This window comes from Carcharhinus amblyrhynchos, unplaced genomic scaffold, assembly GCF_965287045.1.
Source record: "Carcharhinus amblyrhynchos unplaced genomic scaffold, sCarAmb.v2.hapA scaffold_87, whole genome shotgun sequence".
Classification (NCBI taxonomy): domain Eukaryota; kingdom Metazoa; phylum Chordata; class Chondrichthyes; order Carcharhiniformes; family Carcharhinidae; genus Carcharhinus; species Carcharhinus amblyrhynchos.
Genome location: NW_027649827.1, coordinates 486,769 through 514,754, shown reverse-complemented (window position 1 = coordinate 514,754; position 27,986 = coordinate 486,769). Strand labels below are relative to the sequence as shown.

The following is a 27,986-nucleotide window of genomic DNA, read 5'->3' as shown; positions in this document are numbered from 1 at the left end:
GAGAGTGGATCGGAGGTGGGAACCAATCAGCTCAGAATGGGGAGGGGGCAGCAGATAGCGGCGCAGGCGCAGTAGCCTCCGGCCTATTCCGCCGCGCCGCAATGCTCGAGGTCGAGTGAAGCGAACGCCGGGTGCGGAGAGAAAGAGAGAGAGGCCGCTGAGCAGTGAGCGCCCGATTAAAGGCCCACAGCCCGACCGAGAAACAAAGAGATAAGGTCGCTGCTCACCGATGGAGGAGCCGGGCCGCTTCTACATGATGTCTTCGTTTGGTCAGGCGCCGCGGGAGAGAGGTGAGGCGGCGGAGTGTGAGGCGAAGGGGGATGGGCGACTAACCTCAGGCTTCAACCTTCAATCAACGCCCCTCTACTTCCGGTCGTTGATAGACAGCCCGTTCGGCAAATCGGAGCGGACCGTTCCATCCGATTGACAACGTATCAACCAATCGGAGCGGAAGGGCGTCCCCTGATGGGCAGAGAGGAAGTCCAGCCTTCCTCTCCGTCACGACACCATGGGGCGGGTCCCCTTCACGTTGGCCAATGGGAGACAGCGGGGCCATGTGATTGACGGCTGGCTGAACCAATGGGCCTCGAGCTGTTCGGTTGGCCTCCCGACCTGATTGGCCGCCGCACACTAGCCAATTGGCGCTATACATGGATCAGTGGCAGCCGCTTTAGCCAATGGGTGTCGTCTGAGCGCTCTGATGGGCGTGGGCCGCCGGCCAATGGGATGCGCGGCAAGGAGAAAGGGGTGGGCTTGAAGGAGGCCCCACCCCTTTCCCGCCAACGGCTCTCTGTCCCTGCGGCCGCCATGTTGTGGCGGCGATGCTGAGCGGATTGGGAGGCGCTCCTCGGCGCCGGGCGGGCCCACGGCAGCTAACCAGCGGCACTTTGCCTCAGCTTTTATCACCCCTCACCGGTTGGGAGCGGTTAAATCGGATTCGGCGGGTGTGAAAATATATATCTCCGTTAATCCTCTCTTCAGGGAGGGGGGAAGGGCAAATGGCCAACCTCATCCCCATGGGCAGCAAGATGTTGCCGGGCATGGGCATCAAACATGAGCTGGAGAGTCAGGCTGCTGATGGTGAGTGGCTGGGGGAAGGGGGGGTGGTGGTGGTCTCTTCCCCCCCCCCCCCCCTAATAAATCATTAAAATTTCTTATTCGGGTTATAATAGTCAGTAGAACGTGTGTATCTCCCTCTCTCGGTTGTATAGTTCTTATTGCTTTCCTTCCATCCTGTTTGCAGGTTCCCTCGTCTCTTGGGTTGTTTAGTTGCCTAACTTCGCATGGGGTGAGGGGTATTCGCCGTGTGAAGTTGTCACGGTGCAGTCAGTCCTGGCCTCCTGCCACTAGGGTGGCGAGCTTTTTCCTCCTGGAGTCCCCCCCCCCCGTGTCACCATCATGACGTGGTCAGTCCTGGCCTCCCGCCACCAGGGTGGTGAACTTTCCCCTATTGGAGTCACCGTTCCCCCGCTGTGTCACAGCGCAGTCCCAGTTGCCCGCCACTGGGGAGCGCACTTCCCCTCCTGGAGTTGTCAGTCCCCTAATGTAGACATGTCAACGCGCAGTCCCGGCCTCCCGCCACCAGGGTGGCGGACTTTCCCCTCCTGGATTTGCCGTTCCCCTAGTGTAAATGTATCATGGCACAGTCCTGGCCTCCTGTCACCAGGGTGGCAGACTTCCCCTCCTGGAGTTGCCTTTCCCCAGTGTAAACATATCATGGCGCCGTCCTGGCCTCCCATCACCGGGGAGCGCACTTCCCCTCCTGGAGTTGCCATTCCCCTAATGTAAACATGTCAAGGTGCAGTCCCAGCCTCCCGCCACCACGGAGCGCATTTCCCCTCCTGGATCCGCTGTTCCTTCAATGTAAACATGTCACAGTGTAATCCCGGCCTCCCACCCCTAGTGTGGCGCATTTTCCCTCCCAGAATGGCTCTTGCTACAATGTATTCGTGTCACAGCACAGTCCAGTCCTCCCGCCACACAGGTGGCGCACTTTCCCCTCAGTTGGGGTCTGAATGGTGACAATCGTGGGTGCCACTTGGAGTGGCACAGGTCTGGGTTTGATTCCCGGCTTGGGTAACTGTGGAGTGTGCACGTTCTCCCCATGTCTGCCTGGGTTTCCTCTGGGTGCTCTGGTTTCCTCCCACAGTCAGAAAGATGTGCTGATTAGGTGCTAAATTTTCCCTCAAGTGTACCCGAATGGTGCCGGAGTGTGGCGACTTGGGGATTTTCACAGTAACTTTATTGCAGTGTTAATGTAAGCCTTACTGGTGAGGCTAATAAATAAACTAAAAATAAACTAATTCTGCCTGTATTGGGTCACGTATGTACGCTGTGGTCTTACCGTTGTGCTGTGTAACAGAGGTAAATTCGGGAACATGTGGATTTAGGCCGCGTTACAGAGCAGCGCTTACAGAGGGTTCGTCCATCATCGTCCCGTGCCACCCCCCCACCCCCATTGCTTGCCATTTTAACACACAATCCTGTTCCCCGTGCCCACATGCCTGCCCTTGCCCTGCTGCAATATTCCAGTGAAGCTCAACGCAAACTGGAAGGCACAGTACCTCCTCTTCCAGCGAGGCACTTTATAACCTCAACATCAAATTCAACAGCTCCAGGTGATTTGTTCTACCCCAGCTCCACCCCTTTTGTTTTCATTCTATTCTATTTAATTTTAACTCTACCCTACCTTTTATTTCTTTATTGTTTTTCTTCATTTTTTCTTCCCCCTCCCACACTTTCCCTCTACTTAGCCCCCTTTTGTTTCCCCTTCCCCTCCTTTCTCAATTCTCCCCCCCCCCCCCCCCCAAAAATCTTCACCTGTCACAGCTCACCCTCTGATTCCAGCTTCTCTGCTGTTGGCCATTCACACCCTTTATTCTCTCTGCAGACAGCCATTGGCAGCCTTTTCCCCTGTTTCTGTTGCTGTGACTCATCTTTCATTCCCTCACCCTGCAGTATAAATATCTTCCTCTTTCTCTGCCTTTGACAAAGGGTCATCTGGACTCGAAACGCTACCTCTTTTCTCTCCTTACAGATGCTGCCCAGAGCTGCTGAGATTTCCCAGCATTTTGGTTTCAGATTCCAGCAGCCATGGTCCTTTGCTTTTACTCATGCCCCATATCCTCCTCTGTAAAGAAATCCAGAATACGCTCCATTCTACCGCCTGTTGGAACAATTATTGCATCGCAGTGCCTTGGGTTGATGCCACTGACAGGGTTTGAGGAAGGGCCTTTTTCCTGAGTCTATGTCGCTCCAGTTAAGCACCACGCTTACCCAACTTGCCTCAAGCTGCTAGTGATTGAAATTATGATTGAAAATTAGTATCTTATAATCCTCAAACCCAGTTTAATATCCTTGGCAGTTGGTTCACTGCTAGCTGACTGGCGTGAAGGCCACACGGTGTGTGTGTGTTGCCCTTGTCTGCCATGTTCTGACGCTTCTTCTCTCCCCCCATTTTGTTTTTCCCCATATTTTCAATAGATGACTTCGGGCAGAAGAGGAGGAAGAGAAGCCGCTGGAGCAATGAGACTTCGGATCAGAAGACGGTGATCCCAGGAATGCCGACTGTGATTCCGCCGGGATTGACGCGGGATCAGGAGCGTGCTTATATCGGTAAGGATCGGGAGCGGTTCTGCTGCCTGTCTGCCATCTCTCGTAGATAATCCACATCTTTAGCAAAATAATAATCTTTAAAGAGAGGCACATGCCACAAATGTTCATGTCTGAAAGATGTTAGAAGTTGCAGTGTGTAATTTTTGCTGTAATCTTGTATAAGTTATTTGCATATATTGGGGATGCCACAATAACTAGTTGGTGCGATTCCTTCCATTGCCGCCTCTTTTTTTGATGCTTCTAGCTACTGCTTTTACAGATGTTTACAGGGTGTTTTTCATCTAACTTTGCAAAACAAATCTAAATCCCCGTGCAGCCGTGCTGTTTGGTTCGACTGAGGGTGTTGCCGTTAGGGGTCTCAATTCTGTGCAGCTGCGCTGTTTGGTTCGCCTGAGAGTGTTGTCACGAGCGATCTTGGCCTGCGGCCGATTCCAGCTGCTCGCTTATCCGACCGAACTGTGGCAAGCCGGAGCAATTTTTTAAAAAAATCAAATCACCCAAAAATGCAGCTCTAGCTTTGTGCCTGTCCCCAGTTGTTTCTTCTTTGAGGGTAGTCTCAAACTCTCAGGATGCAGTGATGGTGCGTGTATCTCTCACTGACGGGATAGGGGTTTTAAACTAAAGGGTGTTTTGTTGGCACCAGTTTTGTCCCTTGGTCTGCTGCGGGAGGAGTGAGTCAAGTGACAAACATGGGAACAGAGTTTGCCTTCCTGAGGTCGAGTGGCGACAGGTGACCTTGAGGTGACGTCTGCGTTGAAATGACGAGCGGATTGGTCCTTTGGCCATGCCCCCTCCTCCTCCTCCAGCCTGGATGTTGCGGCAGTTGGTGAGATAGGACCCCAGGCGCAGAAACTGTGGCTGATGGTTGGGGGGGGGGGGGCCACGCAAACCCACAGTATTTGAGCTCCAATGCCAAGTTGCAGTTTCCAACCAGTTCCCCTCATTTCACAACACCAGGTTAAAGTCCAACAGCGTTCATTTGGAATCACAAGCTTTCAGAGCACCACTCCTTCATTAGGTGAGTGGAGAGGTGGCTTTCAGCATATATAGACAGACACAACTGCAAGATAATGGTTGGAATGTGAGTCTTCGCAGATACCTGTAAAGACTTGATTACCTGTAAAGACTCGCATTCCAACCATCACCTTGCAATTATGTCTGTGTTTATATCTAACATGTATGTAGCACCAACTCTCCACTCACCTGCTGAAGGAGCAGCGCTCTGAAAGCTCGTGATACCAAATAAACCTGTTGGACTTTAACCTGGTGTTGTGAGTCGTCTTACTGTGCCCCACCTCAATCCAACACTGGCATCTCCACACCAGGGCCTTCATTTCACATCAGCGTTCTTTGTGATATGGGAATTTTTCTCGTTAATCCCTCCCTCCCCCATTCCATTCCTGGAATTTTAATTAGAGAGGCGTTGGGGCTGGATAGGCCTTGCCTTCATTTAATATCCTGGGCAGGATTTGTGTCCACTCCTGGGTGGATCCTCAATGTGGGTCTGGGATTGTGGGGGGGGATGAGACTTCCAACAGGTGTTAGCCAGAATATGAAGCTGTTTGTGAATATGTGAGGCGGGGGAGGAGTCTTGGAGAGGTTTATACAATAACATGAACACCTCTTGTTTGCAGTGCATTCTGCTGCACTAACTGTCGACCTGATTCCGTTTCGTTTCTTGGCGTGTTCTTGTCGCACGATTCCTAATTGCTTGAATCATGTACATCCCTCACTATGTCCAAAGATATGAGGGTTCTGACTCCTGGCTTCTAATGAATCCTCCCCTCCCACCCCTTCCCCAGTCAGTTTGCTCAATGTAAACATTTAACCTGGATTGAAAATGAGTCCGGATCCACCTGTTTGTGGATGAACCTTTGTGTGGGGTTATTTGTTAGGGTCATGGTATAGCACAGTTACCAGTCTGCCCTTGCCAAGTGTCCGTCCAGGAGTGCCAATGCTGAGTGGGTGGGAGCAGGCAGCCCCTGTCGGGCACTGGCTCACCTTGCTCTTGTTGTGAATTCTGACCGGTCGTCGGCCTTTGCCACTGTCACTGTGTCCCCAAAGCCCTTTACCCCGGCAGCCCTTGCACAAGTGATTAAGCATGCAATCGTGGAAAGTTGTGCAGAGAATCCTTAACCTAATCAGCTAGTGAACGGAAATGGCTGCTTCAGCTGGACTGGCTGCTGCTCATTGCTTAGTCTGCAGCTCCTGTTTTTAAGACAGACTGGTCCAGTGGACAGAAGCATGTGGAAAATAAGATGCCTAGTCGACCTGGCTATCTGATCCTGGAATCTAATTGGGGTGCTTATTGCTTCTGGCCGCTTTGGGGTGCCCTGGCTGATGCACTGTTTGTTTCTTTTTCTCATTCCTGTTGTCCAATTGCTATTGCCTGAGTAGTGAGAATTAATACCCGCTTTGGCCGCTCCTTGGCAGCTGGTAAAGAGCGAGGAGCATTGAGGGGAGAGTCACATCCCTGTCCAGTGTGGGTGACCAGTGAGGAGGTATCAGAGAACAAAATCGGGCTTGCATTACGCACAGTCCAGGCCCAAACAGTGATGTGCCAGCGGAAGTAGTCCACCCAGCACTAACAATTGGTGTTATTTACCCTCTAGGCGTGATTACTTCACACTTGCAAACTCTGTCAGGTAGCCCAGTCCCTGTGTGTGTGGTGTGCGACACAGCGAGGGATTTCCCTGTCTCCGTCCCCAGTTAGTGCGTTCTGAAGCATTGCTCTGCACGTCGACACGGTGAATGAAAGGACAGATCGAAATGTGGGGGGGCAGGGGGGGGTGTCCATGTCTTGTGCAGCCGTTGTGTACACTGCCCAGGCACGGTTGCGATGGATTGGTGAATTTACATGAAGTTAACTTGATGCAGATGAATAACTGATGTTTGCTCTCTGACCCTGGATTTCGAGATCTGAAACTGCGAGTAACCTTGTTTTTAAAATAAAAACTGCAACGGCAGCGTTTCTTGAATGTCTGAAGAGGTTGAATTGACTGGGTTTCCTTTCACTGCCGGGGAGAAGCACCTCTCTATTCTCCCTGTGGTCTTTTTAAGGTTTGTCTGTCTCGTCACCATGCATGACTGCCAGCTTTCAATATCTGGTGCGTTCAGTTAAAATTGGCAGCTTGCGCCTGCACCAAAACATTCAAACCGGAATCTGAGACCTTCCGAATGCGTTTGAATGTACAGGTGTGGTTGGCAACCAGGGCTGGAAGTGTCACCTAGCAACCTAGCGAATCCTGACCTGGTGGGCCCACAATGAATTCGCTTTGCCCCGTTGCTGCCTCCGCCGGGTGCATTGAGTTGAAATCGGGATTAAAAGTGCCACGTTGTCGAGATTGCTGTCTCCCCGGTAAGGGGAGCTCTCTCCAGCTGAGGTGTTGGGGCAGGTACCTATTGCGGAGCCCTTTGAGGCTGGAAGCTAGATTGGTCTTTAAGTGACAGGCCTTCGCTTTGCTTTTTTTAACCCTGGCAGAAAGTCCGGAGTGCCAAATTTAGTCAGTCCCTTCCCGGAGGGGCCAAATTTAGTCAGTCCCTTCCCTGAAAGGCCAAATTTAACCAGTCCCTTCCCCGAGGGCCAAATTTAACCAGACGAAAGATGGTTCTTCCAGCCCTGAAGCTGCAGCAAGCTGATGACGAAGAGTCACATTTTTGTACTTTCTAACAACACTGTATTGATATTGTGGCAGCCCTAATATGAATGTTTCCTAGCAGTAAGGCCTGTTTTGTTTTTTGACATCTCAGCACAGCACGTGTTTTTAAAAGTTACCCTGCGTTAGGATTGTGTTGGAGCTTGGTCTCTTAGTTTCATTGCTGATATCCTGTTTTGTTTTGTTTTAGTATTTGACAAAATGTTGATGCAGTTTTTAATTAGTGTGTTGAAGCGTTGAATGCACTGTGCCTCCAAAGCTCCGTGCTGTATTCTGATAACGATTTGAGAATTTATGTAACTTTTCTTTTCCGTCCTTTTTTTTCCTAACCTGGTTTCTTCCAGTGCAACTCCAGATCGAAGACCTGACCCGCAAACTACGTACTGGAGACCTTGGTATCCCCCCAAACCCTGAGGACAGGTTGGGAAAGTTTTAAAACAGCTGACAGTAACAATTTTCCTTTTCAATACTTGGTGTCATCGCATAAGAAATGTGTGATGTGGTTTGTTTTAAATCGGAGTTGGTTAATCTCATCATTGTGGTATCCTTCTACCTTTAATGCAACTTTCAGTACAGGAATGGAAGTGGTCACCATTTTACATTTATTTATTTTATTCTCTTTTGAGCTTAAAAGGTTTTAATGATTTGATTTTTAAATTCTTTAAAAAAAAATACATGAAGCGTGGGGGGGTCAAGGGACAGCTGTGGTCTCAGTTCGTAGCCTTTTTTCTTGTTTTGTTCTCCTTGCGAGAAGCAGGCTAGCTCAGGCAGTTAGTAATGGATAGATTACAAACCCTCCGAATGCCACACTCCGCCCCCTGCTGGCATGTCGGCTGCTGTGGTCAACAGGAGTCCCGCTGCTTCGCCAAGATGACGGGTGCCAAGTGCTTTTACATTGGGGAGTCCGGTGTCCTTGCTTTGTCCCCTGCGTCCACTTGGCAGGTCCGGGTTCGTAGCACAGTCGGCGAGAGTCTGTATCTCTCACTCCACCTTTGCTCTCTCCGTTCCTTGCAGTCTCTCCCTGTCTGAGCTCCAAGTCCTAATTTCAACTTCCCAAGGTTCTCTCGTCATCAGTTTTCCTTTTTCTGATAGGTAATTGTCACACGCACATGGGAATCTCTTAGTCCTGATTTCAACTCCCCAGGTTCTCCTGAGACTTGTTTTCCTTTTTCAACCCCTCCCTCCCTGTTAGGTAATTGCTGTGCGCGCATGTACACAAGCACGCACGCATGTACATATACACACACACTCGCGCGTTCACGCACCCCGCATGGTGGCCAGTGTGACGTTGCCTCAAAATGGCTGCTTAGGGGAAGAGATTTCCCTTGGGGTGGTTAAGTGTGCAGTCTTTGGGGAATTCGGGCCCAGGGATACCCCTCTGTCACTGATTCATTCTGGTTAGTTTAGTTTTGTCAGTTTAAAAGTCGCAGTGACAGGGGGCAGGCATGTCCTGAATCCCCCTCTTCCCATTGCAAGTGCCTGCTGACTGGGACACAGCAGTAGGGCGTCCCTACTCACTCGCCCGAGAATTGGCTCACTCGGCACACCGTTGCCTCTATCCCCTGAATGTGACTGATCCTGTGCTTCCTTCCTCTCTGCTCATTTTAACTGAGTCAGGGGGTGACCCTGTGTGTTTCATAAAGCCTGTATTCCACATTGCTGCATGGTGGCTGGTGATTTTCTTTGGAATCTTTCTGAAGCAGTCGATGTAATAATATTTAATTTGTGCTCCCATTTGCTGCTTTTAACTGATTTTATTTGCCATTAAACAGAGGCATCAGCCTGTTGTAGTTTGGACAATTTCTGCTGCTGGTTTGGGGTCATCGAAAGTTTATTTCCCCCCGCCCTCCCTTTTTTATTTGCTTTCCTGTTCTCCCCTCCCACCCCGTAATAGAAGGTGACCACAGCTGTCCTTGGGTAGTGGTTAAACTGTTAAATAAGTTTTTAATGAGTAACAAGAGGTTTTAATTTGTTTGTGTTAACAAGAGGAGAAAAAAGAAACCAAAGCCTGCTTTCTTGTTCTGACTTCCCTCTCTTGCATGCCCGCCGACAAGTCGGTCAATAATGCTGTAATTGTTCACCACATCCACTGGTCCTGTCAGCCCAGCTATTGGTAAAATGGGAGCGGAGAGAGCCAAGCTTAAGATCAGATTGTTACAGGAGCATGTGTGTCCCAGTTAATAAAATACTGGGCTAGGTATAGATTCCTGTGGGGTTTCTTCCTCAACATCAAAGGTAAAGTTTCTGGATTGCTGAGTGCTTTGCCTGCCGTAAGATGACCCGGGAAGTCTCCTTGGCCTTTATTTCCTTTGGACGGAGGTTAGTGTCACGGGTAGGCTTGCGTTAACCCTGCAGTGAAGTTACTGTGAAAAACCCCCAGTCGCCACACTCCGGCACCTGCTCGGGTTACACTGAAGGAGAATTTAGCATGGCCAATGCAGTCTAACCTGCATGCCTTTCAGACTGTGGGTGGAAACTGGAGCACCTGCAGACACGGGGGAGACTCCACACAGACAGTGACCCAAGCCGGGAATCGAACCCAGGTCCCTGGCGCTGTGAGGTAGCAGTGCTAACCCACTCGGGGGGGAGGGGAGCGGAGCGGTTGGTGGTTTGAGGCTTCCTACCCCGTGATCTCAGGGGGCTGTGATGAAGCTTCCTACCCCTGTGAGCATGGGGAAAGGGCAGAAGCTGCTGTGGCAGAAAGTCCAGCATCTTGCACTCATGGCTGGGCAAAGTTTGCCTGTCACGGCCTCTCTTGGGCCAGTTCTTCTGCCTCGAGCTTGCTTTCTAAGCTGAACACCATTTTCGAATTTAAGTAAAATAAGGAACATTTAGTGAGGACTCTGTCTCAGCCAGTGGCTAATCTGTAAGATCACGCGCTCTCTGGGGTACACCAATCCCTCCGCCCCTTCGTGCTGTTCAATCTTGTGTGGCTTAGCAGCGCACGTTGTCCCCTCTCAAACAAACTATTGAAGCCTTCTAAAGGGTTAACTCGGCCCCGTGCTGTAACACACATTGTAAGTGTTAACAGCAGCTTCCCTGCGGACATGCCCAGATCTCACTCCCTAGTCTCGGACAAACACGGCTGGTGTCCAACCAAGCGCTCACCCGCCCCGAGGGGTGGATTTCAGCAATGGAGGTGGGGGTCATCATTATCTGATTGTGGGTGGAGAGCGAAACCTCCTGTCAGTGCACAGCCATTTGGGTGAGGTGGGGGTGGGACATCTAGTACCTGTATAACTGCTTCTTCCCCTCCCCCCAGGAGAGTGGGCACCTTCTGTAGCAGGGGGAGGAGATTAGTCTCTGTTGACAAGATCAGCTAATCCCCTCGAGGCAGGTTAGACACTTCATGGTCCATCCTCTCTCTATTTCAGTAACATCATCTTAGATAACACTCTTGTTTGTTTGGGGGTTGCTATTTGAGTGTTGCTGCCTGCAGCAGGAACAGGGCAGTGAACTCTGCAGGTAGATCGGGGCGGGGGGATTGAAAGTGGATCTGAATTGGCTGGCTGCAGGACCAGTTGTTTTCCATTAGCTGTTCCCAACACAGGGCAGACTTGATGACAATTCTACCTGTGACCATTTAGTTCTTTGGCAGCCTCTTAATATATATATATATTTTTTCACATGAAGATAAATTTGGATTCCGTTGGCTGAAGCTGTACAAGTTTGGCCTGAGATGGCACTTGTCCAGAGCTTCAGCCTACGGCACTTGACTTGTTAACTAGTAAGCTACCGAGAAAGGTGCCTCGGCTTCTTGGGGTTGCAACGATGTCGCCCACAACCAGTGACGTTTTCTTCCAGTCCGATTGGATTCCACTCGACAACTGGAAAATCTTTTAGGGTAACTTGGAGTTAAATAGATTTGGAAGGAGTCTTGGAACAAATTAATCAGCTACCACAGCGTGTCAAATTTCGGTCGCACCACGGCGACCACTTGTTGCAACCCTAGCAATGCCGAGACCTGTGTTTGAGATTTAAATGTTTAACGGTACATTTATTGACATATAAATCAACCCCCCACCCCCCCCTTACACCCTTTTTAATGAAAATTCCCCTTTGTTCACTCCTTTACAAATTTATATTTAGCCTAAACTAATAGCAGAGTTTACAGGTGCGGCGTATGGGATCCAAGCCTTGTAATGCATGGTTTGGAAAGAAGCTATACTTATCCTGACCACACTTTTTTTTTTCATTTACTCGTATGTACAAAGGGTAAAAGGGAGAGGGGAAGTGAAGCAGTCTGGGACTGCTTAGCAAGCCTTAACATGTCTCTCTAGCACAGAAACCGCCTTGAGAAGTAGCAAAACTAGTTGAATAAGTCCAGGAAGAACAGGTTGCCTCCCTTCAGTCGGTGCCTGGAGAAGCGGGAAAAGGCCATTCAGTGTCTTTGAATAACCCCTTTTTAACCTCTCAGTACGAAGCATGTACCAGTCAGCAGAAATTTTTTTTTCATTCTGTTCTAGTATATTATTTATAATGAGTTCTGTGCAGGTCTAACGTTACTGCTGGTAGAATTCTAAGCTGCTAGCGAGAGGTGAAATCGATGCATCTAACCATTGTCTTGCCTCCTGATGAGGTTGCCACAGAAAAAAAGCAGCACTTGCCCTTTATTGCTGAATTGTCGAACAGATTCTAAGATCCCAATTTCCTCTGGGGGTGGGGGAGAGAAATACAGTTGTGTTCACACTGACACACACTCTCTCACATTCTCTCACACTCATGCTCACACACACTCATTCCCCCCACACATACTCACTCTCTCTCTGACATACACACTCTCTAACTTTCTCTCACACGCATACACACACTTTGTCTCTCTTTCTCTCTCTCACACATAATCTTTCTCACACACAATCTCTCCCTCTCTCTCACACACACTCTCTCTCTCTCTCTTACACACACTCACTGCCTCTTGTTGACTGGGTCTGTGTTGAAAGATCAAAAACCACTCCGGAGTGGGATGGAGGAGCCTGGGGTGGGTTGGAGGGGGGTGGTTGCTTTGCTGCTGGGACTGCGTCAGCAGCTGCCCCACACACTGTTCAAACCTCACCGGGGCCAATCTCACACCGTCCGGGACATCCCCCTGCCCTGGCTGCGTGGAGGATTAGTGTGGCTACTAGGGCTTCAGTCAGAGGTGTACTGCCTGGGGTTTGCTTTTTCTGTCTGTGAAAGAGTCTTTGTGAACCATCGAGCCGCAGTCCCGACAGAATAAACCTCGCCAGCACTGAGCCTCCTGAGCGATGTGATGTCTACTGCGGTGGGGGGGGTTGTGGGCCGTTGATGCGTCAGGCCAGCATCAGCTATTCACCTGGATGCTGCTTCAGTGGAGCTGAGATTGTTTGCTCTGCTCCCAGTGTGGGGGAAAGTTATTTTCCATTCCTTAAAACTATTGAGAATGATGAGCCTTGAATCCATGGGACCCTCCTGGGAGGCTGGAGCGTAGGGAATACATGGCTTGCAGAGGGAGGCTGATTCTGGGCTGTTCAGGTGCACACTGCAGAGCCTTGGGAATTGAGCATGATGGTTTGGTTTGTGCTCTGTTAGATTGTATATATCTGGGATTATTTTTATTAACAGGTTCAATAAGGCCACAGTGCAGCATCAAACTGTATACCTCACCGTTGGGCTGAGAGATTGGGGGGTGAAAAGCCTGTACTCCTAAAGTACAGAACCAGAAACAATCTCATTAGACCACAGAAACGAAGGGAGATTGCTGTTAGCCCAAGACTATCAGAATCCTCGGTCTAGGCTCTCTCTAATAAAAGGCAGCAATGCTCGCTCCACCGTTAGGTCTACTTGGTGTATTCATCGTCACACAGCTGGGCACATGTGGCCGTCACAGCTGTGTATCTCAGTTCCTGTGAACTCGAGTGAACGAGCCTTAGCTCTCTCTCACATCTCTGCGTGGGTTTGAACAATTGGGAAAGAGTGTCCGTTGGGGTTTTTGAGATGGTTCCAGTCAACAAGAGGGGGCATCCCAGTCTGTCGAGCTGACTGCCGAGTTGGGTATTAATGAATGTAAAAGTGTTACCTGAATGAAATCTGTCTCATTAATTCCTGTTCACAATCTTGGTGCAATTCCAAATCTGTTTCATGTAGTATACTACCTCTCCAGGCATACAATGTGGATCTGGGTGTGAGCACTGAGTTGTAATTGTTACATACAGCCTGTGATGTTAACCAGATCAACTTCACTAGAAACAGTGTTCAGCTCAGGCTAACAGCTGCCTCATCTCGGTGTCTTGTAGGCAGTGCTTAAACACTTTAAGGTGCCCCATCTTGGGGGGGGGGGGGCTGAGTAGAGAATTAGGGAAGCGTAGGGGAGAGGTGCCTTTTTTGTATTTTGAAGGGGGAGGGAAAAAAATTGTTGTAATAGAGAGAGGCTAGAGATGTGTGTGGGGTCACGAGTGAGGTGGTGCTGACGCCCTGCGATTCCTGCACAGGTCTCCCTCCCCCGAGCCAATCTACAACAGCGAGGGCAAGAGGCTGAACACACGCGAGTTCAGAACTCGGAAGAAGCTGGAAGAGGAGAGACACAATCTCATTCAGGAGATGATTGCCCTCAACCCCGACTTCAAGCCACCAGCAGATTACAAGTAAGTTTCTCTTTTTTTTCTCTCTTCTTCTCCTCCTCCTCCCAGGTTACGCGGCTGGGAAGCTCGACTCCCGACATTGAGGAGTAATGGAAGTGCGGCTTGGGTAAAGTCAAGAAGTTGACAGCAGGCTAGAGTTTGAAAGGGTTGTTAGAAGCGTTTGGGGCGGTGGGGAAAGAACCCCACAGTTAGAGGGTGAAACGATGCTGATGCTTGATTGTACCGTGCAGCTCAGGAGAGGAGTGTGAGAGGGTCATTTGTCAGAGTGGATTACTAACAAAAAACTCTGACAGCTTGTCGGGATAAGAGCTGGGGGACCCCGTTTAGGGTGCAGAGAAGATCTGCTGTTCAGAAGGAGAGTATTTGGCTCTTTGAGCCTGCATCAACAATCCAACCTAGGCCCTATTCTATTAACACCATGTATTTACCCTAGCTAGCCCCCCTGACACTAAGGGTCAATCCATCTAACCCACATGTTTTTGGAGACTGTGGGGCAATTTAGCATGGCCAATCCATCTAACTACTTCTTTCAGACTATGGGAGGAAACCGGAGCAAAACCACGCAGACAGGGAGAACGTGCAAACTCCACACACAGTGACCCAAGCCGGAAATTGAACCGGGTCCCTGGCGCTGTGAGGCTGCAGTGCTAACCACTCTGCTACCTGCATGACTTATAGTTTCACGTTGAGGGTTGGGGTGAGTGGAATCCTCCGCCTCGGATGGAGTCAACAATATTATTCTAAAAACACTTCTTTCAAAAAAAAATCTTCCTTGAAAGTGGAGTCACAGCTGGACAGAGTGGTGAAGAAGGCATTCGGCATACTTGCCGAATGGTCAGAACATTGGATACAGGAGTTGGGACATCTTGTTGAAATTGTACAGGACATTGGTAAGGCCACACTTGGAATACTGTGTACAATTTTGGTCACCCTATTATAGAAAGGATATTATTAAACTAGAAAGAGTGCAGAAAAGATTTACTGGGATGCTACCGGGACTTGATGGTTTGAGTTATAAGGAGAGGCTGGATAGACTGGGACTTTTTTCTCTGGAGTGTAGGAGGCTGAGGGGTGATCTTATAGAGGTCTATAAAATAATGAGGGGCACAGATCAGCTAGATAGTCAATATCTTTTCCCAAAGGTAGGGGAGTCTAAAACTAGAGGGCATAGATTTAAGGTGAGAGGGGAGAGATACAAAAGGATCCAGAGAGGCAGTGTTTTCACACGCAAGTGGTGAGTGTCTGGAACAAGCTGCCAGAGGTGGTAGTAGAGGCGGGTACAATTTTGTCTTTTAAAAAGCATTTAGACAGTTACATGGGTAAGATGGGTATAGAGGGATATGGGCCAAATGTAGGCAATTGGGACTATATTTTGGGCTTTGGAAAAAAAAAAGGATGGCATGGACAAGTTGAGCCGAAGGGCCTATTTCCACACTGTAAACCTTTATGACTCAGTGTAATAAGAGCAGGAGGCTCAGCGGTGAAGATCTCAGTTGCCTCTATGGAGCTGAGCACAAGGCTGCACAGGGCAGTGAGTGGCAGTGACGATGAATCCCCGATTGGAATTACAGTATATTCCTGGGGAGAAGTGTGAAATTGTTCCGATTGCAGTGGCTGCTTGTTTTGTGTCAGTGATTTTTCTTGTGTCAGGGAGAGCAGGATGGTGCATCCAGCTTGCTGCTTTTTAAAACAAGGGCCAGGTTTGGGTGTGTAATAAAGCATCGGGGACCCTGGTTAACCCTGAGCCAGGAGACCGTGGAGCAGGAGCCGCGGTGCAGTTTCTGGCTCCGTTGTGATGTGCTACTGATCCTTAGCTTTGTGCGCCACACCAGGTTGTGGCTTGTGGAGGTGCTGTCATTAATTCTTCCCTTGCCGCTCTGGCAGACAGGCTGTTAATCCTCCATTCCTTCCCCACAGGCCACCGGCTACGCGTGTGAGTGACAAAGTGATGATCCCGCAGGATGAATACCCAGAGATAAACTTTGTCGGGCTTCTGATTGGACCCAGGTAAAAGAGGCAGGCTCCGATCAATCTGGGTGGGTGGGTCGGGTGAGTGTGTGGAGAGAAGGAGAGGGTGTCAGTATTTGTGTGTGGGGGTGGGGGCGGTGTGGGTCAGCAGTGTGTTGGGGGGTGGGATGGGCGTGGTCATGGGTCGGGGTGTGTGTGTGGGGTATGGGTCAGGGGTGTGTGTGTGGTTGGGGTGGGGGTGGAGGGGTCATGGGTCGGGGTGTGTGGGGGGGGGGGTCATGGGTCGGGGTGTGTGTGGGGGGGGTCGTGGTTCGGGTGTGTGGGGGGGGGGTCGTGGGTCGGGGTGTGTGTGGTGGGGGGTCGTGGGTCGGGGTGTGTGTGGTGGGGGGTCGTGGGTCGGGGTGTGTGTGGTGGGGGGTCGTGGGTCGGGGTGTGTGTGGTGGGGGGTCGTGGGTCGGGGTGTGTGTGGTGGGGGGTCGTGGGTCGGGGTGTGTGTGGTGGGGGGTCGTGGGTCGGGGTGTGTGTGGTGGGGGGTCGTGGGTCGGGGTGTGTGTGGTGGGGGGTCGTGGGTCGGGGTGTGTGTGGTGGGGGGTCGTGGGTCGGGGTGTGTGTGGTGGGGGGTCGTGGGTCGGGGTGTGTGTGGTGGGGGGTCGTGGGTCGGGGTGTGTGTGGTGGGGGGTCGTGGGTCGGGGTGTGTGTGGTGGGGGGTCGTGGGTCGGGGTGTGTGTGGTGGGGGGTCGTGGGTCGGGGTGTGTGTGGTGGGGGGTCGTGGGTCGGGGTGTGTGTGGTGGGGGGTCGTGGGTCGGGGTGTGTGTGGTGGGGGGTCGTGGGTCGGGGTGTGTGTGGTGGGGGGTCGTGGGTCGGGGTGTGTGTGGTGGGGGGTCGTGGGTCGGGGTGTGTGTGGTGGGGGGTCGTGGGTCGGGGTGTGTGTGGTGGGGGGTCGTGGGTCGGGGTGTGTGTGGTGGGGGGTCGTGGGTCGGGGTGTGTGTGGTGGGGGGTCGTGGGTCGGGGTGTGTGTGGTGGGGGGTCGTGGGTCGGGGTGTGTGTGGTGGGGGGTCGTGGGTCGGGGTGTGTGTGGTGGGGGGTCGTGGGTCGGGGTGTGTGTGGTGGGGGGTCGTGGGTCGGGGTGTGTGTGGTGGGGGGTCGTGGGTCGGGGTGTGTGTGGTGGGGGGTCGTGGGTCGGGGTGTGTGTGGTGGGGGGTCGTGGGTCGGGGTGTGTGTGGTGGGGGGTCGTGGGTCGGGGTGTGTGTGGTGGGGGGTCGTGGGTCGGGGTGTGTGTGGTGGGGGGTCGTGGGTCGGGGTGTGTGTGGTGGGGGGTCGTGGGTCGGGGTGTGTGTGGTGGGGGGTCGTGGGTCGGGGTGTGTGTGGTGGGGGGTCGTGGGTCGGGGTGTGTGTGGTGGGGGGTCGTGGGTCGGGGTGTGTGTGGTGGGGGGTCGTGGGTCGGGGTGTGTGTGGTGGGGGGTCGTGGGTCGGGGTGTGTGTGGTGGGGGGTCGTGGGTCGGGGTGTGTGTGGTGGGGGGTCGTGGGTCGGGGTGTGTGTGGTGGGGGGTCGTGGGTCGGGGTGTGTGTGGTGGGGGGTCGTGGGTCGGGGTGTGTGTGGTGGGGGGTCGTGGGTCGGGGTGTGTGTGGTGGGGGGTCGTGGGTCGGGGTGTGTGTGGTGGGGGGTCGTGGGTCGGGGTGTGTGTGGTGGGGGGTCGTGGGTCGGGGTGTGTGTGGTGGGGGGTCGTGGGTCGGGGTGTGTGTGGTGGGGGGTCGTGGGTCGGGGTGTGTGTGGTGGGGGGTCGTGGGTCGGGGTGTGTGTGGTGGGGGGTCGTGGGTCGGGGTGTGTGTGGTGGGGGGTCGTGGGTCGGGGTGTGTGTGGTGGGGGGTCGTGGGTCGGGGTGTGTGTGGTGGGGGGTCGTGGGTCGGGGTGTGTGTGGTGGGGGGTCGTGGGTCGGGGTGTGTGTGGGTGGGGGGTCGTGGGTCGGGGTGTGTGTGGGTGGGGGGTCGTGGGTCGGGGTGTGTGTGGGTGGGGGGTCGTGGGTCGGGGTGTGTGTGGGGGGGGGGTCGTGGGTCGGCGTGTGTGGGGGGGGCTCGGGGTCCTGGGTCGGGTGTGTGTGTCGGGGGGGTCGGGGTCCTGGGTCGGGTGTGTGTGTCGGGGGGGTCGGGGTCCTGGGTCGGGTGTGTGTGTCGGGGGGGTCGGGGTCGGGTGTGTGTCGGGGGGGTCATGGGTCGGGTGTGTGTGGGGGGGCTCGGGGTCATGGGTCGGGTGTGTGTGGGGGGGCTCGGGGTCATGGGTCGGGTGTGTGTGTGTCGGGGGGTCATGGGTCGGGTGTGTGTGGTGGGGGGTCGTGGGTCGGGGTGTGTGTGGGTGGGGGGTCGTGGGTCGGGGTGTGTGTGGGTGGGGGGTCATGGGTCGGGGTGTGTGTGGGTGGGGGGTCGTGGGTCGGGGTGTGTGTGGGTGGGGGGTCGTGGGTCGGGGTGTGGGTGGGGGGGGGGTCGTGGGTCGGCGTGTGTGGGGGGGGCTCGGGGTCCTGGGTCGGGTGTGTGTGTCGGGGGGGTCGGGGTCCTGGGTCGGGTGTGTGTGTCGGGGGGGTCGGGGTCCTGGGTCGGGTGTGTGTGTCGGGGGGGTCATGGGTCGGGTGTGTGTGGGGGGGCTCGGGGTCATGGGTCGGGTGTGTGTGGGGGGGCTCGGGGTCATGGGTCGGGTGTGTGTGTGTCGGGGGGTCATGGGTCGGGTGTGTGTGGGGGGGGGGGTTCTGTGTGGTAAACAAGTGGTCGCTGACAGACGAGTGATGTGAGGTGATAGTGCTGGGGAATGTCATGGGGAGACAACGGGATGAGCCTCATGTCTGGAAGGTTGCAGAGTGTTTCACAATGGACTGGAATCTTTTGTCCTGAACTTTTCTCTCCCCTGGTTTCCCTGTCTGAGAACGTTCTCCGGGCAGGAGTGAGGGTGTTAAGTTGGGATGCAAGCTGTCTTTTTGCTCTCATGTCCTCTCTCTTTTTCTCAGAGGCAACACACTGAAGAACATTGAGAAAGAATGCAATGCCAAAATCATGATCCGTGGCAAAGGCTCGGTGAAGGAGGGGAAGGTGGGCCGTAAGGATGGCCAGATGCTTCCAGGGGAAGATGAGCCACTACACGCACTTGTAACGGCAAACACCATGGAGAATGTGAAGAAGGCAGTGGAACAGGTAATTCGCCTCTGCTGAAATAGGTGTGTCTGTGTGTGCATACGCAGGCCGTGTCTTAACAGGAGTTCGTTCTCTGTCCCGCATGAGTCACCAGATAATAATCAATCCCTCCTCCAACTCATCTTGCCGGGCCTGTGGTCATCTCCCAGCCTGTTTGCCCCTGTTTTAAATAACAGAAACGTGAACAGGCAAAGGCGATTCAGCCCTTTGAGCCCACTCCGACATCCTAAAATGGTGACTGAACTTCTGTTCCAACACCGTTTTCCTGCACTGTCCCCACGTCCCTAATGTTTTTATTATGTAGAATTCTTATTGATTTTGATACTCGATGACTCAGCCTTCCCACTTTCTGGGATGGAGAATTCCAAGATTCACTACCCTCTAAGTGAAGAAATTCCTCCTCAGTTCAGTTCTACTGACCGATTCCATATTCTGAGACTCTATCCCCAGTTCTAGACGGTCTGATTCGATCTCCGCTCTCGTTTGTGTGTGAAGTGTACTGAAGAATGAGTCCTAAACCTTTATCTGACAATGACATAGACTTTTATCAGATTGAAAGGAATGTTAAAGGCTCCAGTTTGCTGCAGCAATGGCCGACTGGGTGGTTTTGTTTCAAACAGGAGTGGAACAGGCTGGGAGATGGAATTCAGAGACACTCGTAAGCCAGGTGGCTGGAGGAACTTCTCCGAGTGGCACAGTACCAGGGACTCTGGTTCGATTCCCAGATTGGGTCACTGTCTGTGCGGAGTCTGAAGAGGTTCTCCTTGTGTCTGTGTGGATTTCCTCCGGGGGCTCCGGTTTCCTCCCACAATCTGAAAGATGTGTAGGTTAGGTGGATTGGCCATGCTAAATTGCCTCTTAGTGTCAGGGAGATCAGCAGGGTAAATACATGGGTTATGGGGATAGGGTGAGATTGTTGTTAGTGTAGACTCAATGGGCTGAATGTCCTCCTGCACTATAGGGGTTCTCTGAGAATGTTTCTGCTATCCTGGTTCTGTACTGCTGGGGTTAATGCGGCCTTTTCATGATTGGTGATGTGTGATGGCTGAGAACCGGAGAGGAGACAGTGCTGCTTGGACTAGAGTGCTTGTTTTTTTTCCCTCCTGCAGATCCGTGGAATCCTCAAACAGGGCATTGAAACTCCTGAGGATCAGAACGACCTGCGGAAGATGCAGCTGAGGGAACTGGCTCGCCTCAACGGCACTCTGCGAGAGGATGACAACAGGTAAGTTCTTGCAGTGCGCCCGCATGTCCGGCATCCAGGGGCCCATCGGCTGGCGACTCTCTCTCTCTCTCTCTCTCTCTCTCTCCCTCCTCCTCCTCCTCCCCCCAAATCTGGCCCGCATTCCCTTGGAGGCTTGGAGCGCAGGAACAAAGAATGGGTGGGGTATTGACACGCAGTACGTAACAATCTGTGCAACGAGATGGAATAATTCCACAATTCAACCATTCGGCTGTCGACAGTGAGCTACGCCAGCTACAGGGCCACAGCCGTCTGCGCATCCCAGCACAGACAGCAATACGCACTTTGGAAACATAGTCACCGCTTTGGGAATACAGCAACCAGGCTGCATACAGCAAACTCCCACAGATACCTGCTCATTTCCCACATCCCGTGGCTAGTTCAGACAGTTGCCAATCAGGGATGTTATAGTGGTTTGTGTATGCTTTTAACAAGGATTACAATTGGTCCGGGCTCCATTCGGAGCGAGACAGCTACACAGTGCCACCGGTAAAAAGATGAAACGGTGCAGCACGGTGCACAGTGGGTTAGCACTGCTGCCTCACAGCGCAGGGACCCTGGTTCCATTCCTGGCTAGGGTCACTGTTTGTGTGGAGTCTGCATATTCTCCCCGTGTCTGCGTGAGTTTCCTCGGTGCTCCAGTTTCCCCCCTCAGTCCAAAGGTGTATAGGTTAGGTGGATTGACTATGCTAAATTGCCCCTTAGTGTCAGGGGGACCAACTGGGGTAAATTGCTTTGTGTTATGGGGATAGGACCAGGGTGGGATCATGGTCGCTGCAGACTCAGTGGGCCGAATGGCAGTCTCTTGCACTATGATTCTGTGTTGCCACGAGAAATGGAGCAGAATTAGGCCACTTGGCCCATCGTGCCTGCTTTGCTGTTCAAACATGGTTGATACTTACCTCATCCCCATTCTCCTGTCTTTTTCCCATAACCCCTGATCCCCTTAGAAATCAAGAACCTATATCCCTGTCTTAAAGACAGTCAATGGCCCAGCCTCCACAGCCTCCTGTGGCAAAGAGTTCCACATATTCCCCACTCTCTGGCTGAAGAAATTCTTCCTCATCTCTGGTTTAAAGGATCGTCCCTTTACCCTGAGGTTGTGCCCTCTGGTTCTAGTTTTTCTTACTAGTGGAAACATCCTCTCCACATCCACTCTATTCAGGCTTCGCAGTATCCTGTAAGTTTCAATAAGATCCCTCCTCATCCTTCTAAACTCCAACGAGTACAGACCCAGAGTCCTCAACTGTTCCTCGTACAACAAGCTCTTCATTCCAGGGATAATTCTTGTGAACCTCCTCTGGACCCTTTCCAAGGCCAGCACGTCGTTCCTTAGATACAGGGGCCCAAAACTGCTCTCAGTACTCCAAATGTTGTCTGACCGGAGCCTTATACAGCCTCAGAAGTACGTCCCTTCTCTGTATTCTAGCCCTCGCGACATGAATGTTAACATTGCATTTGCCTTCCTAACTGTCGACTGAACCTGCACATTAACCTGAAGAGAATTTTCTATAGAATAGATAGAATCCCTACAGTGCCGTCCATTTGGCCCATCGAGCCTGCACCAAACACAATCCCACCCAGGCCGTACCCCCATATCCTTACATGTTTACCCGCTAATCCCTCTAACCTACACATCTCAGAACACTCAGGCAATTTTAGCATGGCCAGTCAACCTAATCTGCACATCTTTGGACTGTGGGAGGAAACCGGAGCACCCGGAGGAAACCAATGCAGATATGAGGAGAATGTGCAAACTTCACACAGACAGTGTCCAAGCCAGGAATTGAACCCAGGTCCCTGGAGCTGTGAAGCAGCAGTGCTAACTCACTGTGCTACTGTGCCACCCTTGAATGAACCTTGAACAAAATGACCCCCAAGTCCCTTTTGTGTTTCTGATTTCCTGAGCATTTAAGAACATAAGAACATAAGAAATTTAGAAAATAGTCAATGCCTCTATTCCTCCTAAAGTGCATAACCTCACACTTTTCCACATTGTATTCCATCTAACACTTCTTTGCCCTTTCTCCTAAACTACCCAAGTCTTTCTGCAGCCCCCGACCCCTGCTTCCTCAAAACTACCTGCCCCTCTTTGTATCATTGGAGACCTTAGCAACAGTGCCTTCAGTTTTTAGAAACAGAGGGCACAACCTCAGGCTAAAGGGTCGATCCTTTAAAACAGAGATGAGGAGGAATTTCTTCAGCCAGAGAGTGGGGAATCTGTGGAACTCTTTGCCGCAGAAGGCTGTGGAGGCCGGGCCATTGAGTGTGTTTAAGACAGATAGATAGGTTCTTGATTAATAAGGGGATCAGGGCTTACGGGGAAAAGGCAGGAGAATGGAGATGAGAAAAATATCAGCCATGGTTGAATGGCAGAGCAGACTTGATGGGCCAAGTAGCCTAATTTCCCCCTATCCAGGCTTGTTTGAAGTTTCAGGAAAGGTGAAATGTTCTGACGATGATTTGTCTTTTGCCACGCAGAATACTGAGACCCTGGCAGAGCACAGAGCCACGGAGCATCACCAATACGACGCTGTGTACCAAGTGTGGAGGAGCTGGGCACATCGCATCCGACTGCAAATTCGCCAGGTCAGTGACTTAATGCTTTGAACCTGTGCCCGCTCTTCGTTAACCACCGTGATGAATTGAACCCCGAATCACTGTGGCCCTCGGTCGCACTGTCACTGGGAGTTATGTGTCACTGATGGGTGGGTAGACCTGTGTGTGAGGGCCTGCAGCAGGCCCTCGAGCTTTCCTGAGCAGAGAATGTCCGTGCTGAGGTTGCCCGAGAATCGGAACGAGCTGCGATCGCTGGTCATTTATCCTCTTCTCTCCCTGCTGCATGGCTCACCCCTTGCAGTGGGGCCTCGTTCAACAGGCCGGGAGATCCGCAGTCAGCGCAAGACAAGGCACGGATGGACAAGGAGTACCTGTCGCTGATGGCCGAGCTGGGGGAGGCACCGGTGCCAGCATCATCGTCCTCGGCCCACCCGAGTTCCACGCAGCAGACCATCCCGCGGACCACTGGACCCGCCAGCAGCCAGCAACAGCTCCCGGTCAGTGAGGGGGTCGATGTATGGTGGTCCCCATTTCTTTGTCCCTTTGTGATAGCGTGTGTAAGAGTGATCTCTGATTGGGGAGGAGGGGAAGAGAATGAGTGAGGGAGAAAGTGAGATACCTGTGGGGAGGGGGAGAGTGGAGTGAGAGACCTCTGACTGGATGTGGGGGGAGAGTGAGATACCTTTGGAGAGGGGGGTAAAGTGAGATCTCTGACTGTGTGTGTGGTTGGGGGGGGGGGGGGGGCGGTGGTTAGATACCTCTGACTGGGGGATGAGGGAGGGAGAGATCTCTGACTGTGTGGGGGTGGGGAGGGAGACCTCTAGGGGGTGGGAGGGAGGGAGAGACCTCTGGGAGTTGGGAGGGAGGGTGGGAACCTCTGACTGTGAGGGGGGGGGGTGCGGTGAGACACCTCTGACTGTGAGTAAGGAGGGGGGGTGCGGAATGAGATACCTCTGACTATGGGGAGGAGGGGGGCAAGTGAGAGATTTCTGCCTGGAGAGGGGTGTGGGAGATTATGACACGTGGGCAGTCTCACTCTGGCCGTGGGCAAGGGGCGAAGTTCATCCTTCGTCACGTTGCGAACTTCAACTCTTGTTCTTTCTCCCTACAGAACCGGCCCCCATGGATGAGTTCGGGGCCCTCGGATACCAACCGGCCATACCATGGCATACACGGCGGTCCGGGTGGGCCGCACCCAGGCTTCCCCCCACCCATGGCCAACATGAGTGGACACCCCATCCCGCCCAATCCCAACGGGCCACCCCCACCTTGGATGCAGCCACCGCCACCCCCGATGAACCAGGGTCATCCGCCCGTGCACCCACCTATGAGTAAGTGAGGGACTGTGTTTGGAAGGTGCGGGGGGGGTGTGGTTATTGGGTACCATACAGGAGGTGCACGTAGGACAGGCTTTGCTGTCTGCCCTATTCCGTCCTCTTGCATCTGGAGCTTCTATTAGGCTAGGTGTGGTCGCAACTGCTGTTTATCCATCTCCCTGTGATAGGCGGCCTTTCGGTTAAGATTATGAACCTAGGGCAGAGTGCAGTAGAGAACAACGGTGGAGAAATGCCAGCTTGGGAGGGCGCAACACAGATTTCAATCTTGGGAGGGCAGTGTCGGGAGGGGTTTTGGATAGGAGTGACATGGAGATGATGTTTCCACTTGGGAAGAGACCAGAACTAGGGGGCCATCAATATCGGATAGTGACTGATAGATCCAATCCGGAATTCAAGAGAAACATCTTCACCCAGACAGCGGGGGGAATGTGGGTCTCGCTCCCACGGGGAGAGTGGGGGAGAATGTGGGACTTGCTCCCACACGGGGGACATTGGGGGAGAACATGGGACTCGCTTCCGGGGGAGTGCTTGAGGTGAATTATGGGGAGGGTGTGGGTGGTTAGCCAGTTTGTGCAGTTTAATTCTGATTATGGGGTTTGTCTGTGTTGACTGCACTGAGGACAGGCCGCGGGCTCTGGGTTTGTATGTGCGGCGATTCCTGTGGTGAATCTGACTGAATGTCTTGTGTTTATGTGACAGACATGATGCCCCACCCGATGGGTATGATGCCTCCTCCACCCCCACCTCCAGCTAGCCAGCCTCCTCCCCCACCCACTGGCCCCATTCCACCCTGGCAACAGCAACAAGCCCAGCAACAAGCACCACCTCCACCTCCCAGCAGCAGCATGGCCTCCAGTGCACCCTTACCCTGGCAACAGAGTGAGTAAGGATGCATTTCTCAACTTTGTTTGTTGTTTTTTTTGGAAAGCTTTCAGTAAATGCTGGTTAATGGGCAGTGACCCGTCTTCAAAAATGTATTATTGGTGCTTTTCAATCTCAAGTCTTTCTCTGCCCCCCTCCACCCTGCTCTCCCCTTCCCGTGTGCCATCTCTCTCTCAAACACATGACCCCTCAATCTCCCCCCACCCCCGCGCTCCCTCTCAGCCCCATCCCCTCCCCCTCTCTTGCATCCTCTCTCTGCTTCCTTCCCATGTGCCATCTCTCGCATTACCCCTCAATCTCTAGGCCCTGCCCTCCCCCTCTCTTGCACCCAGTCTTGGCGTGTCTCTGCCTCCCTCCACTGTGCTCTGTCCTTCCTATGTGCCATCTCTCTCTCTCACTCTCACTCACTCACGCACACACCCACACACACACACATTACCCCTCAATCTTGCGCCCTTCCACCTGCCCTCCCTCACACCCCCTCTGGGACCTCCCCCTCCCCCTCTGGGCCTCTCGCCCTCCCCCACGCCCCCTTCTCCCCCTCTGGGCTCCTCACACCCCCTCCCCCTCTGGGTCTTGGGTCTCCTCCCCCTCTGCGCCTACCCATTTCTCTGGCTTGCACTCATTTTGATGGATCTTGAACACTGACTTGTGATTGATTAGTCACCTTCCTAATTCTAAGTGCCTCGATTCTGCACTGTGCTACCCTGCAGCCACGGGGAGGTGGGCAGCCTTGCTGAGCGGACAGAGATTGACTCTGTCAGTGCGCTGCCTGCCCAGAAGTGGGTCTAACTGCCTGAGTAACCGGCCTGGCCTGGAGCTGAGTTCCCAGTTTGTGCTTTGCGCTCACTTTCCAAGTGACTGCCTCTGTGCCTCTCTCTCTCGTTTTTTTGCTCTTTCAGATACCAGCAGCACCACGACGACTTCTACAGCGAGCGTTCCTCCATGGCAGCAGCCACAGCAGCCGCCGCCGCAGCAGCAGCAGCCCCAGGTGCAGCCCACGCCCGCCTCCAGCGCGGCCCCTCCCCCGCCAATGCCTGCCGCCCCTTCTATGGTTCCCCCTCCCCCTGGGGTCCAGCCTCCCCTCCCCCCCGGGGCGCCACCCCCACCGCCCCCTCCCCCGCCCGGCACGGCCGGCATAATGTACGCCCCGCCTCCTCCGCCCCCCATGGACCCGTCCAACTTTGTAATGATGGGGATGGGCGTTCCCGGGATGCCGCCCTTTGCAATGCCCCCGGCCCCTCCCCCTCCACCCCCCCAGACCTAAAGGACCCTTACCTGAGTTACCCGTACCCTCGGACCATGTTCAGATAAGAGAAAGGAGTTCACTCTAGAGGGAGTCAGGGTCTCGGGGGGGGAGGGGGTGGTTGTGGGGGAAACGACTGCCCCACCTCCTCCTCCACCCCCCCCCCTGCTGAGCTCGCCAGGGCGCACTTTTAAATAAAGATTTTTTTTTTAGAAACACGAGACGTATAAAAGAAATGCTAGTGTGAGCAGCCTTTGCACCTCGTTGAGATAGAAGCAACTGCCGTTTGTCAATTTGAAGGCAGTGGTTGTAGAGAAGTTTGGGCCTGGAAAAGCAGTATTAAAGCCACGCGCCTTCTCTCTCTGTCTGTCTCCCCCTCTCTTTTGTAAATGTACCCTTCTCTCTGCATCTGAATGAAGCTTCAATCTGCTCTTGGGGCGGGGGGGGGCAGTTTTTTTGATTGATATTATTAGCGGAAAGAATGAACAGTAGCAAGTTGTATTTTTCTGTTTAGTTTGAGCCACGGCTGGTTTGACGCCTGTTCCTTTGCGATGGTGAGGGGGGTGTGGGAGGGTGCTTTGGGTCGAATGGTCGTCTCCAACTCACACTCACACCCACCCTGCCGCCTCCCCCCCTCCACCCCTCCCCGATACGCTCATCCATCTCTGCAAGATTTACACAAACCTTCCTGAAGCTGGCCAACACCTCCACCACTCCCCCCACCGCGTGCGTGAGGTGATGGCCCCCTGCCTTTCGACGCACGCCAGCAAGGATTCTGAATTGGTGTCGCCTGTGCAAAGCTGGACTGGCCGTCCCCGTCCCATTTCCTGGGTGGAGGTGATGTGGGTCGGCATCGTAAGAGGAGATAGACGAGATCAGATGTTGCTGAAAAGGCGGCGGTGTCTTGTGATCCCACAATCACTTCGGAAATGTTTCCACAAGGACTTGCCCGGTCTTGGTTAACTGTGTCTGTCGGTAACTCATTGTGGTCAGCACTCTTCTCATCCGGTGACTCGTTTCCTCAGCAGCGTGATAATCTTTTTTTTGTTTCCTGTTTCTTCCGTGAAATGATGTGAACCTTTTGTTTTGCCCGTCGCGGTGAGAGTTATGCAGCAGTGGCTTTTTGTTGCCTCGCTCTCATCTTTCTCCCACCTCAACTTGCTTCACCGCCCACCCGCTGTCGCCTCAGGTGGAGCCCAGTGATGCGGAGGCGTAAAGAAGGGGGGGGTGGCTTGTGTCTATACCCCCCCACCACCACCTTGAATCGTAGGCCTGGTGAACACACCTCTGTTTTGCAGAAGATGGAAAGTGAAGGGGGGCTATTGATCACTGCCAAATGGTGGGCAGCTAGTGCAGCGGTTATTCCCCCACCCCTCCGAGCTGCTCGCACTTTGCTATATGTCATTGATCTCCTGCACATGCCGGGTTCCTGTCCCGTTTAACTGACATTAGGGGGCAGGGGTCGGATTCACTACTGCGTATAAACATCCCATTCGTGCAGCAGCCATACTTCAATATATTGCCTTTTAATTTAGAGCTTGCTCGGAAGCCCTGGGTCAGTTCCACGGTTTATTTCCTTGTGCTCTCTCTCTCTCGATGTGAAATGTTTAAAGGGTTGGGGAGGGCTGTGTGGGGGCAGGGGAGGGCTGGTGGGGGGACAAGATTCACAAAATAAACTCCTACATTTTCTTAACTGACTTGTCATGT

At 53.1% G+C, this 27,986-nt stretch overlaps 1 protein-coding gene across 7 annotated transcripts; it reads left to right on the top strand.

Moving 5' to 3' along the window:
• The first annotated feature begins 74 nt into the window (after window positions 1-74).
• sf1 (splicing factor 1) lies at window positions 75-27,909 on the top strand. 7 transcript variants are annotated; one of them, XM_080182769.1, is made up of 12 exons: window positions 75-290; window positions 3,484-3,615; window positions 7,616-7,691; window positions 13,718-13,870; window positions 15,785-15,874; window positions 18,829-19,012; window positions 20,122-20,237; window positions 22,737-22,844; window positions 23,116-23,311; window positions 23,926-24,145; window positions 24,851-25,034; window positions 25,936-27,909. In XM_080182769.1, exons 1-12 carry the CDS (start codon window positions 230-232, stop codon window positions 26,345-26,347), a joined length of 1,932 nt encoding a protein of 643 aa, XP_080038895.1. In that variant the 5' UTR covers window positions 75-229; the 3' UTR covers window positions 26,348-27,909. The 7 variants fall into 7 exon arrangements, with proteins under 7 accessions (XP_080038895.1, XP_080038900.1, XP_080038894.1 ...); XM_080182774.1 differs by lacking the exon at window positions 75-290 and adding an exon at window positions 791-1,080 and having other exon boundaries at window positions 23,134-23,311; window positions 24,851-25,030; XM_080182768.1 differs by lacking the exon at window positions 75-290 and adding an exon at window positions 791-1,080 and having other exon boundaries at window positions 23,134-23,311.
• Window positions 27,910-27,986: the final 77 nt, after the last annotated feature.

Coding starts and splice junctions, on each gene's coding strand:
- sf1 (XM_080182767.1), top strand. CDS start 999: ATGGCCAACCTCATCCCCATGGGCAGCAAGATGTTGCCGGGCATGGGC. Junction 23,312..23,925: donor GCAGCCAGCAACAGCTCCCG/GTCAGTGAGGGG, acceptor TTCTCCCTACAG/AACCGGCCCCCATGGATGAG. Junction 25,035..25,935: donor TTACCCTGGCAACAGAGTGA/GTAAGGATGCAT, acceptor TTGCTCTTTCAG/ATACCAGCAGCACCACGACG.